This window comes from Lemur catta, chromosome 3 (assembly GCF_020740605.2).
Source record: "Lemur catta isolate mLemCat1 chromosome 3, mLemCat1.pri, whole genome shotgun sequence".
NCBI classification, from domain to species: Eukaryota; Metazoa; Chordata; class Mammalia; order Primates; family Lemuridae; genus Lemur; species Lemur catta.
The window spans coordinates 114858985-114871640 of record NC_059130.1 but is presented as its reverse complement, the minus strand read 5'-3'; the positions used below and the strand labels follow the sequence as shown (position 1 = coordinate 114871640).

The 12656-nt window shown below is 58.0% G+C and overlaps 1 protein-coding gene across 11 annotated transcripts in view; it reads left to right on the top strand.

Moving 5' to 3' along the window:
- The window catches only part of ARHGEF10L (Rho guanine nucleotide exchange factor 10 like), a 138484-nt gene extending 136755 nt beyond the window's left edge, over window positions 1-1729 (top strand). For all 11 annotated transcript variants that reach the window (XM_045548582.1, XM_045548581.1, XM_045548579.1 and 8 more), the window contains one exon: window positions 663-1729. In XM_045548582.1, coding sequence (XP_045404538.1) covers window positions 663-1201 — 539 coding nt within the window. In that variant the 3' untranslated portion in view covers window positions 1202-1729. The remainder of the gene's footprint in view (window positions 1-662) is intronic.
- Window positions 1730-12656: the final 10927 nt, after the last annotated feature.

The following is a 12656-nucleotide window of genomic DNA, read 5'->3' as shown; positions in this document are numbered from 1 at the left end:
AGCAGAGAGGGGGGCGAGAGGAATGTGCAGCCCTGGGGGTGGGCCGGCCTCGCCCAGACCTTGAGCCCCTCTGCTAAGGACGAGTCGCTTCTAAATCCCCACATCCCCATTGTCGTGGTTCATCACACCAGCATTGTGTTCACCCCAGGGGTGTTCATGACTGGCCCATCTCCAGGCCGGGTCCTGGGCCGCAGGGCTGAATGAGCGGAGACCCTGCCCGCGAAGAGCCGCGGTCTCCCGGGGGCAGTTGTAGTCCAGGTGACAGGTGCTGTGGCCGAGGTGCTCCAGGGCCGGGGGGCACAGAGAGGGGCAGATTCAGGAGGGATTTGCTGGGAGGAGCTTGAGCTGCAGATTCAGGTAGACGCGAAAGGCTTTCTAGGCAGAGGCAACGGCGTGGGCAAAGGTTCAGAGACAGGAAATTCTCAGGGGATTTCATACCAGCGTTCCCCCAAGTGGTGTGTAAGGTCACTCCTGTTCTACCCATCCCAAGAAGGTAGCCCTGGAGCCTGGCAGAGCCAGAGCCATGGCCTTCGGGGAGGTGTCCGAAGATTGCAGCCACCAAAAAAAAACCCCACCCAGAAAGTTCTCAGGAGAGATGTGTGGGCACCTCCCTTAATGCTCCGGGCCTTCGGGCCCCTTCTCCCTCGCCCCGTTTCCTGTAGGGAAGGGCATGGTCTCACTCAATGGTCACTGTGGGCCCGTGGCCTTCCTGGCGGTGGCGACCAGCATCTTGGCCCCCGACATCCTGCGGAGCGACCAGGAGGAGGCTGAGGGCCCGCGGGCCGAGGAGGACAAGCCGGACGGGCAGACTCACGAGCCAGTGCCCGCGCCGGACAGCCACGTGGGCCGAGAGCTGACCCGGAAGAAGGGCATCCTCCTGCAGTACCGCCTGCGCTCCACGGCCCACCTCCCGGGCCCGCTGCTCTCCATGCGGGAGCCCGCGCCCGCCGACGGCTCGGCCCTGGAGCACAGCGAGGAGGACGGCTCCATCTACGAGATGGCCGACGACCCCGACGTCTGGGTGCGCAGCCGGCCCTGCGCCCGCGACGCCCACCGCAAGGAGATCTGCTCCGTAGCCATCGTCTCCGGCGGGCAAGGCTACCGCCACTTCGGCGGCGCCCCGGGCAGCAGCGGGAGGCCGGCCCCGTGTGGGGAGACAGACAGCACCCTCCTGATCTGGCAAGTGCCCCTGACGCTATAGCCCCAGCCCGGCCCCGCAGGGCGCAGCTGCAGGCCTGGCCTGGCCGGGCCGTGCGGGCTCCGCTCCGTCCCCAGGCGGTGCCGGGAAGACTTTTGCTCCAGGGCTCTGCACGGGGCGTGCGGACGGGCCTGGATTCTCCAGGAACGACTTTGGCAGGGTGAAGGAAAAACCTCTTCTTTTTAAAGATATATTTTTTTTTTTCAGAGTGTTTTGGGGAGGGGTTTTAGAGTTAGGGGAGAGGGAGGACACATCCGGAGGAAATGGCCTTCTTTTTAAAAGCAGAAAACACAAAACCTCACAACTGCCTGGCAAGCCCAGCACCACCTGTGCGGCCCGCTCGGGGCTCCCAGGCAGCCGCACGCCCCTCCCGCAGGTGTGTGCGCGTGCGTGTGCGAGCGTGTGGGCTGCGTGTGAATATATATAAATACATATATATGGTGTACATTCTATGTGTATAAATAAAGTCTGTACATATTGGAGCTCTGGGAGATGCTGGAATAAATGGCGAGAGTCACATCGGTACTTGGATCGAGGCCTGGTTTTTCTGACACGCGGTGGGGAAGAGGCAGAGGGAGCAGCTGCTGGCGGGCAGGGGCTGTCGCGGCCCGGGAGCCATGCTGCCGCCAGCGGGATCCGGGCTCCGCAGGGCAGAGCTGCTGCGGGCATCGGCTCTAGCACTGCACTGTCCAGCACGGTTGCCACTAGCCACAGGTGGCTCGCTAACTTCCAGATTAATTACAATTCAATCCAACATCCAGTCCTTCAGTCGCCGTAGCTGCATTTCAGGTGTGGCTGGAGGAGCCCCATGGGGTAAGTGGCGACAGGTTAGACAGCCCAGGTATGGCCGTTCCCATCCCCGCAGGAAGTTCTCTTCTGCTCGAGAAGGGGCTTTGGGGGCTCCTTTTCTGAATATATTTTGGCAAAAAGATTGGGTCACCCCAGCTCTGGAGTGGCACGGAGGCAGGAGGCGTTGGCGTCTAATGGCACACGCCAGAGAGGGAGGGGAAGCAGAAGGGGGTCTCAGCAGGCTGGCTGCCCTGGGGGGTGGGGGGCTCGGGACTGGGGGTCTGAGGGAGGGTGGGGTCTGTCAGCAGCAGGAGCAGAGCCCAGCTGCAGGTGGGATTGATGGGGGAGCTGCCTGTGGCCCCGGCGTCTGTCTTCTGGCTTAGTCCATCCTTAGATTTCTAGAGCTGCCTGCAGGGAGAAAACCAAACCCAAAAGCTGCCACCCAAAAAGGTAGTGTTTCCTCCACTTTCCCACCTCTCTACATGTCTGCCATCGTCCGTGTGTCTGTCTACCCAGCCACCCGTGTGCAAGTCTGAAGCTCTGGGGACCCAGTGGAGAAGCCACCAAGGAGTGGGCATTGCAGCCAGGTTCTAACCACATGGCAGGATCTCACCCACTGGAAAAGTCATTCACTCACTCATTTTGCAACCCCCACGAGTTCCTGGTACGTGCCAGGCACTGTGCTACTTGCTGGGGCCGTGGAGCCGGGTGAGACAGCAGCCTCCATGCCCAAGGGGAGCGCGTGGTCCGCGAGTGAGGGCTCGGGGAGGCGGAGGGCGCTGCACAGGAAGGGGAGGAGGAACGGCCTGTGCGGGTGGAGGGTACACAGAGGCTGGCTTATTCCCAGGGGGCAGGTGATCCAGCGTGGGTCCCCGGGAAGGGGCGAGGAAGCTGCGTCTGGAGGAAACAGTGGCCCTGAGGGTCTGGCTTCCACGCCGACTGACACGGCTCAGATGTGACCCATCTTCTCTGGGCCTCAGTTTCCCATTTTGTATCAAAAGAAGAATCATCACTGCCCTGTCTGCCTCTGGTGGGAGAGGGTGAACTGCCCCGTTCCCGTCTTCATTGCCAGCTCAGTGTTCGAGTGCCCTGCCTCCACGGGACTCCCAGCGGGTGCGTGTATCCCTGAGTCAGATGCCGGCCCGGACTCTTCCTGGGACAGTGACGGGCGAGTCAAGGCTGCCCGGGACAGGAAGCAGGCTTGGACCCAGGGCCCGGCAAGCCTGCGTGCCAGGCTGGCTCCACCAAAGCCCTGCAGTGTGGCACCCGGCACGTTCTCTGTCTCCTCGTCCCTAGAACCGAGAAGACGACGCCTCGCAGAATGGCTGAGGGGTCCCGTACCAAGGCGAGGACGGCACCTGGAACAGCCTCCAGCGGTGTTTTTGTGACAATTCCTCATATCGTGGCTCCAGACGGTTTGAGGCAGACTGCCCTTATTCAGAAGTCTCCCCTTTTACGCAGGGGTGGCGTCTGAGAGCTCCGTGGGCCTGTTAGATCCCAGCCCTGCAGACGGCTCTGCTGAAGGGGACCCGAGAGATCTAATGGGGCCCGTGCAGTCCCGTCACCGAGGAAGTGACTGGCTTCGCTGCTCCAGTGAAATTACCACATCAGTCAGCTGCTCGTCCCCCTGTGTGTGACAACAGAGTGAGGGCGGGTGCGGCGCTGGGACGGTCCCGAGGACACGCCGAGGACGTGCCTTGCAGGAGAGGAGGCCTCGCCTTAGATATTCATGAGAATAATAATAACCCTGGCACTCTGGGTGGCTTTGCTTGTTTACTCCTCACGACTGCTGTTCGAGTAGCTGCTTTCGTTTGCCTGCTGTCATGGGCGAGGGGACTGAGGCTCAGGGAGCTTGTCACTTGCCTGGGAAGTGTCAGGGCCTGAGTCAGGCCAGGACTGAGCTCTGTCTGCTGCTGACATGGAGTCTTCGCCCCTGGGCTCCTTTTGCTCTGCCCCAAGAGCAAAACTGTGGAGACACCCAGACCAGAGCTGCAGCTGTGCTTGCCCCAGTCCGATGGGGAAGATGTCCTTGTCCTAGGGAGCTCCCAGTCTGATGGAGGACACAGCCCCGTCACCCAGTCTGATGGGGAAGCCACTCGTCTGACAGGGAGACATGGCTCTGCTGTCCCACGGGGGCAGGACAGAGTTTCTGCCCAGGAGGAGACTTTAGACTGATGGGGGAGATGTCCCCTGTCCTCAGAGGAGTCTCCGGTCTGATGGGGGAGGTCCCTCGGGCCTAAGCGGGAGAGGAATCCCTTCTCCCTGGTGAGATCCCAGTCTGAGTGGGGAGACAGGACCCTCAGCCGGGAAAGAGACCTCAAAACGAGACATGCAACGGAAACTTTTAGACCTAATTACAGCGCTGCCAACCACCCTACCTTCCTCGTTTACACTTTCCTGGGGAAACGGCAAATAGCAGGAATGTGTAAATTGAGGAAAATTAATATAATTACCTGAGCTATTTCTTGTCACCTCTTCACATCCATAGAAACCACGCAGCCTTTCCCGGTGAGCAGCATGGTCATTCGGGGCTCTCTCCTCCAGACAGACGGCTGGCTCGTCCTCTGCAGGGGCAGGTCCTTACAGGTGGCCACCCCTGATGGCGTGGGCTGGGCCTCAATCCGGGAGACCTGGATTTGAGACCTGGTTCTGTCACAGTTTGCCGTGTGATCCTGTGTGAGCCCAAGTCCCGTCCAATAGATGTCCAAGTGTGCTGGACTCTCTACACTTGGTCACATGAGTCATCACAGCCGCCCCCAGAGGGAGGTCCTGTTATTGCCACTTTATGGAGGAAACCAAGGTCAGGGAGGTGAAGTCACTTGCCCGTGGTCTCACAGCACAGAAGAGGACTCTAGGGCTGCAGACTCAATGCCATAGTCTCCTTTTTTTTTTCTTTTAGAGAGAGGCTCCCGCTCTGTCGCCCAGGCTGGGGTGCAGTGGCACAATCATAGCTCACAGCAGCCTCCAACGCCTGGGCTCAAGGGATCCTCATGCCTCAGCCTCACAAGTGGCTGGGACTGCAGGCACTTGCCACCACACCCAGCTAATTTTAAATATTTTTGTAAAGATAGGATCCAGCCATGTTGTCCAGGCTGGTCCCAAACTCCTGGGCTCAAGCGATCGTCCTGCCTCGGCCTCCCAAAGTGAGCCACCGTGCCTGCCCAATGCCCATACCCTTAACCCTGCACTGCCTGCTACCCCAGCCTCAGCTACAAAAGGAAGCCCATTTCCCAGCTCCCCCCACTCTGCTGTGCTGCCTGAGGACATCTGAGAACAGGCGCCCACCTGCCAATACAAGCTGCAGAATGCTTGCAAATCCTCAGCCTCAGTTTCCTCTTCCAGAACATGGGGGTGTCACAGCACTGACTGCAGGGGCTGCTTCAAGGGTGACATGAGCTAGTCCATGTGATGCTCAGCTCCTGGCCCGTAGTGAGTCCTGGTTAACTGCATTATTATCGGCTCATGCGGGAGCCCACCAGGTGTCTGTCTGTATTCCAGAATGCCCCCCAGAGTGTTCCACACTCGGGCAAGATGCTGAGCCCTTAGCAGCTTCTTTAGAGGGACATGGCTCCCTTTAAGCTAGCTGGAGAGCCCGGCCGTCTGTGTAGAAACTTCTATCCATCCTGCTGGCTTAGGGCTCATACACCCTGGTGCCAAGCATTTGTGGAAAATGAGGGCAAAGCCCAGGAAACGCTGCGCTGTCGGTAGACATCCCACCGCGGGCTGCCGCTGGGTTCAGAGAGCAGGTGGTCTAAACCGCAGGGGGCGGGGTCGTACGTGGGCAGGCACCGTCCAGGAGCACAGGCTTCACTCACTCAGCAGCGTCTGCTGCTGGCCGCTGTGTGTCCGGCTCTCGGCTGGGCCCTGGCCGGGGCCCTGGGGAACAGACAGGGTCCTGCCCTCCTGGAGCTGAGCCTCCAGCCTCCTGGGTGACACAGGTTTGAAAGAGAAGCTTGTTCGATATCCAGGGCGTAGGGAAGAGGATGCTGGTTCGGGCCTCACAGGTGTGGGGTCTCCCACTCGGCTCCACTCCTGGACTCTGCCCTCGCTGGCCTCAGTTTCTCCCTCTGCAAGAGACAGAACTTACCCGGCTGCTCCCGGGATTAAAGGGGACAATGTGTGTAAAGTGCTCAGCGTGGGGCCTGGCAAAGGGGAGGTGCTCAAGCAGTGTTGACTGTAAGGTGACAGTATAATAATGGGCCTGCCCTGCCGTGAGCACGGTGGGGCCGAGCCTGGGGCCGGGGGCACCCTCTCCGAGGACCCCACCTGGAGGGCAGGGCGGTCCAGGTGCTGGGCTGCTGGGGGGTGGGGCACCATTGTGAGGCAGGACTCTGTTCTCAGACCTAGGGCTGGGGGCCGTGGCCAAGGGGGGCCAGGGGTCCCCCAACTCCCTCCCAGAAGGTGTCGTGAGCTCCTTCTGGCCTGAACCTAACTCAGATGGAGAGACACGATATTCTTCCCCTGTTTTTTCTGCTAAATTAGGTGACCAGGCTTTTTTCTTTGGCAAATCCAGGGCCGTGCATTTATATGCTGTTTTGCATAAACCAGGGCCTCATTTGCATCCATTTGCATGTTTCTCTGGAAGTGAGGTTCGAGAGGCCCAGACTCAATGTGCGTAAAATGAAATAGAGTGTGAGCCTACCCTGAGCCGGCCTGACGCCCACAGGCAGGGATAAAGGCGCTCAGGTGGGTGGGCAGCACCCACAGGTGGTTAGAACAGGCACGGACTCTGAGGCCGGCTGTTCCCAGTGTAGCCCAGGCCCGGGGGCAAAGGGTGCTCTGAGCACCTGGGTACAAAGCAGCTAAAGAAGCTGAGATGGAACCTCAGCGCAGGGCGTCCTCGGCTGCCCAGCACAGACCTCGGCACAGGTATACACAGGGGTGTGGTGGCAACTGTTCTACTAGACCCTGCTGGTTCAGTGCCTACTGTGTGCCAGGCACCGTGCCAGACTCTTCTGTGTTAGGTGTGTTAGTTCATTGTCTCTCAGAGCCTTATGAGGTGGGTTATTATCAACTCCATTTTACAGATGAGCAAATTGAGGTTCTGAGAGCTAAAGTGACCCATCTAAGGCCTCACGAGTGGTCTTTGGAGGCCCTGGATTCAAACACAGGTCAGTTTGGTTCCAGAACCTTTCCATCCTGATCAAGGAGAGAGAAAAATCCAACCTGTGGCTGCCCCAGGAGCCCTGGGAGCCGTGGCCTCCATGCCCTCCTCGGAGCCTCCTGACCCTCCCTTCTCCCTGGGAGAGAACTTCTCTTGCTTTCCTGTGTTTCACCGAGTTGCCTCAGGTACCAGCAAGGAAGGAACGGTAGGAACACCTGTGCCTCCAGCATGCCTGCAGGTTTCCATGGCAATGTGGTGGGGTGGCGGGCAGCTGCCTGTGAGGGCAAAGGTCGTGTGTCCATCGAGGGAAGGCACTTTAGCCCCAGCTCCCTGCACACGGCCTGGCCCAGAGTGGGACCTCCGTGGGTGCATCTTGAGTTCATTCACAGATAAATGGGCGTGAGGTGCACACCTGCTACCCTTCTTTGCTCAACCTTCCCAGGGTGAGTTAAAAATGGTCAAATATTCTTTGATACTTCCTCTCATTGAAAACTGGAGTTTATTTTCCTTCCCCTAAAATCTGAGTTGGTCTTTGACTACTTTAACTATGGAATATGATGGAAGTCCTGTTGTGCCAGTTCTGGGCCTGGCAGCTTCTGCTTTCATGCTTTTGGGAGCCCTGGGTTGTCATGTAAGAAGTTCAGGTGCCCTGATGGAGAAATCATGTGGGCAGAGGACCTGAGAGTCCCAGCCATCCCAGCTGGCCCTGCTGAGGCACCGCACACACCGGTGAGCCACCTCGGACATTGCTGCCTGGTCGGGTGCCCAGAAGACTATAAATCCAGACAACATCATGTCGAGCAGAAGAACCACCTACCTGAGCCCAGCCAACCCGCAGAGTCATGAGAGAGCACAACAAAGGCTATTGTTTTAAGATGCTACATTTTGGGGTGGATTGTTTTGCGTAACCATGTCTGCCCGCTTTTGGTAGTAAAAGCATCGTTTTAGCATCTTCTCTCACCCAGTGAGGTTGCCAGTCATAAAAATACATTATGCCTTCAGCCACAGGAGTGGGCATGGGCCCCAGGCCTGCCCAGTATAATGACTCACGCTGGCAATAGGGAGACGGGGACGTGGCCCAAGGTGAGGCAAATCAAGGCCCTTCTCCTTGTGCGTATTGACACTGGGGGAGAGACACTCTCTGTTTCCTCTGATATTGCTGAACTGGGAGGATGTGAATGCTGAGTCTGTGTGGTCACATTCCCCTCCTCCATCACTACCCCGGCTCAGTATGGGACAGTCCCCGCCACGGGGGAGGGAAGGAGGCGAAGACGGGGACAGAAGAGGGGGTGGGGACAACTTTGGGTTCTTGGTATCTCTGCGCCAGCTCTCCCTCTAGACTTCCCAGTTTCGTGAGCCAACAAATGTTCCTTTCCCCCTAAAATTAGCTGGAGTTGATTACTGTCCCTTGAACGGATGGGATACACTTCATGCCGATGCCGTTTCTGTGCCTTATGTGACTTAGAAATAGCACGGGCCTGCTAGTCTCAGCCTCAGAGGCTTGGTTCTCGCAGGAAAGGAGAGAAAACATACCCGTGCTGTGTACGAGGCCCCGGTGCGGGGCGCTATACTCTTTTCTCTTGCTGGACTCTCACGGCGCCTTCCGGGGAGGTGCCTCTCGGCCGTTTTCCAGGGTGGGAGCGGGTCAGAGGCCGAGAGGCAGAGCCCCGGTGAGGTGGCACCAGTGGCTCAGAAAACCACCGACTCCCTCTCAACGTGTGGCCGTTCTGCTCTGGGGCAGAGCGAGGCAGAGACGGGGTGGGGGGGGGAGGCCAGGGAATCCCATTAATTTTTCCAGTCCTAAATCAATTTAATGGGAGCCTCCGATGACTCTGATTTGATTTTTCATTTTCGGTATTACAATTACCGGCCCGATATCACCAGCAGCTCGAGCTTGAAATGGGACAACACGGCAGAGGCTGTCAAAAAGGGAATAGAACCAGATTACACCAATTATCTAATATTTTGCTAATTAGACACCTGATGCATCTCTCTTGTTTCTAGCACAGGGAGGAGAAATGCTTAGCACTGTCATTGTTGTTATTCTTCGCTGAGTGGCAGTTGTCACTCACCCTGGCGCTGGGATTTCGCATCCCAAGGAGAGAACTTCAGTTTTGAGGATCCTTCATCCTCACGACACTGCCTCATGCAGGATCAGAGGACCCCTGACACCTACCCTTAGTCCTTCTTGGTGCTCTCTGAGGAGATGGAATGCAGGTGGTGCCAGTGTGCTCAGCCCCCGCGGGATGACATCGTGCCAGGACGCAGGACGCGTGGTGAGAAATTTCAGGTGCCAAAGGGCAAAGAATGGGTTGCTCAGAGGAGGATCAGAGGGACAAATCAGGCTGAGAAAAGTGTTCAGAGTCAGAAACCTTACTTCCCTTTTGCAGATGGGGAAACTGAGGCTCAGAGAGGCATGTGACTTGGCTAAGGTGCTGCAGACAGTTGTGGCCAAGCTGTGCCTGAACGCCGGGTCTCCTGACCTCCGATCCAACAGTCTCTCTACCCGCTGTCTGCCGCCAGTGTGATGTCAAGGTTGTTTAAACCTCCCCTGCGACCGACTGCGTCTGTGAGTCAGTCGGGATCAGAGGGGAAACAGAATCGTCCAACGTGTGCAGGTGCCGGCACCACCCCCGGGCTGCAGGCTCACACGTCTGCCAGCCGCCCTTCTTAGCACGTGGACGGGCTTTGCTTTGGGGTCAGAGGACCTGGGTTCAAATCCTCTATCGACTACTTACCAGCTGTGACTTTGGCCAAATTCTTCAACCCTTTGAACCCAAAGGGATCAGGAGGCCCAGCGTGAGACAGAGCTCACGGAGGTCCGGGAGGTAAGGGTTCAGCCAAAAGAGTCACTTTCCAAATGGATACCCGAGGGTCTGGAAGGGGGACTTCCTTTATTTTATTTTATTTATTTAAAAAATGTTTTCCATTATTTTATTTCAGTAATAAAATTAACTGCTACCATGTACTGTGGGTCCAGCGTACAGTCCAGGCGTCTGTCAAATGCTTCGTGTGCATTACCTTACTTCGTCAGTGTGAGGAGGCAGGACTGCCGGGCCCATTTTACAGCTGAGAAGACAGAGGCGCTTAGAAATCAGGTGACTTGATTTCCGTGGCACGTGGCAAGGCCGGGATTGAAGACCACCTTTAGGACAAGATGGATTCCCAGGCTCTTCAGCCTGCAGAGGATAGAATGCCCCTGGGCAGGGGGGACAGTGAGTCCTGGAGACACCCCCCACCCCCCACCCCATCCTCAAGCTCAGATCTCAAGGCAGCTGCTCTCGGAAACGTCGTCAGCTCTGCTCTGATGAACTTATTATCTTTATCAAATTACTTTACGCGAGCCAGTGTGGCCACCTAATTAAGACATTTCCCAGGGCCTGTGCTGGCTGCTTAATGAGGCAGGAGTAGCCGGACTCAGGTTCGCGTGTCCTGGGGTGAGGAGGGGAGTGGGGGTGTCGAGCGTGGCCGTGACGGCCGTGGGGCTGCTGCCGTGCCGTGGTCCGGGGCTGCGAGTGGCCACCATCCCCCTGCCGAGGCCCTCGGCTCTCCAGGGGCCCCTCAGCACTCCGGGACCCTCGGGAAGGCAGGTGTGGGGGCCTGCGCTCCCCGGAAGGCCCAGCTGCAGTCCAGCACCGGCGGATCCCTCGCTCCCAGCTCCTCCTCGTTAATTTCGTAAGTGACGGAGATTTGACTTTCTTTTGTGCCTGCTGATGGCTCAGCCTTGTAGCAGGGTGCCCCCAGTTTGGTTAATGAACTTCTTTTCTTTCTGTAAATGAGATTTTTAAGATGGGAGGGGAAGGCAGGCGAGACTGGGAGGTGGGAGGCCCGTGGGGGCTGTGGCGGTGCAGGTGCGAGGGGGGGCGGGGAGGAGGAGGGGGCGGACCGGGAGCTGCTGGACAGAGTGGTCGGCCTTGCCAGCTCCTTCATTCATGCATCATTCAGTCGTTCATCAAACACACACGTGCACACACACACGCACACACACACGCACACACACACACACACACACACGCTGCCGGCCTTCTGTGTGCCCCGGGATTAGCACCGTGAACAAACAGACCGAATCCCTGTCCTCACAGAGCCAACATTCCAGTAAGAATTTTGGGTTAATCTCATCATTTAGAATCTTGAAATCTGAGTTTTGGGTTCACTCAATCTTAAAATCAGAGACTCTTCATATAACTTTACTAACTTGCATGAAGTAAGAGCCGACCTCCCGCATCATCTTGCTCTGTCCTGGCAGGGACCCAGCACGGTGGACTCCAGGCTTCTCCCTGTTTCCAGATGAGGCCGTCGGGGCTCGGGGAGAGTAAGTTCTTTGGCCAAGTCCACATGGCCCCGAAGCCAGGATTAGGCCCAGGCCCACCAGATACCCTGCCCTTCCTTTGCTGCCTCCCTCATCGCACAAACCAGGCTTAACTGCCAAGCGTCCCAGAGTCGGAAGGGGCCTCCCTCCCTGCCCCAGAGTCTGCCGTGGCATCTCTTGCATGGGGTCATGCAGTCCCCGGCTGGCCCCACATTCCTTCTTGTCCAGAACCTGGAGGCCTCAAGGCCTCACCTCCTGCCCAAGACCATTCTGCGTCAGAAGCTGCTTCTGTCTCCACCCGACTGGCTGCTTCTCTTCCCAGCGCAGCCAGTCCTGGCGTCCCTGGGGCCCCTACCCTTTGCCTGTCCCTGCTCCAGACCTGCTGATCAGCTCAAGCGGGCTGCAGAGCTGTGCCCAGTCACAGCAAGCAGGGAATGACGGTGATAAACATGGCCACCATCACCAGCCCTCACGACAGACTTAGTGTGCACCGTGCCCTGCCTCACCTCGTCCTCCCAGAGACTCTGCCAGGTAGGGACCACCATTATTTCCAGGTGACAGCGCAGGAAATGAGGCACATGTCTTGCTCAGGGGCGCACAGCTGGTAAACGGCAGAGGTGGGATCTGAACCCAGGACGGTGGCTCCGAGGTGCCAGGCTGCATCAGTGGTGCCCAGAGTCGGGAAGCTGGGCTGGCGAGGACTCCCCACTGGGCGGGCTGCGTAGAGGGGAGTCAGATCTGCAAACAGCTGCCCGGTTTGCAGTGGAGGGAAGTGGGGAGGAAGGCTGGAGCCACCCGCTGGTGCTAGGCGGCAGAGCTCTGTGGCCAGCACCTCCCTCCCAAGGGCTGGGGCTCCCGCCAGGTTACTGGGGTGTCGTTCCACTGTGACCCCCCATCGGAAGGAGGCTTCCCTCCCAATCTCATTTTTCTAGCACTGATTGGTATCAAAATTGCCACAACTTACTCGTTTGCTTGCTTGGTTCTCCCTCTAGAATGGAAGCTCCCGGAGGGCGAGGACTTCGTCCTGTTCACCTGAGGCTGAAGCCCCGACATGTGCATCCCTGTGGGGGCCCTTGTTGGTCAGCAGAGAGGAGCAGCGATTGTCTTTGGAAGAGACAAGATACCTGACCCCCTTGGAGAGCGGTATGTCTGGATGCCGCCCTGCTTCCATGCGATCATCTCAAAATCACAAAACAAATCACCATGAGCAGCCATCAGGTGGGGCCAGATTGCCCCTTGCTCCTGCCCCCACCCGC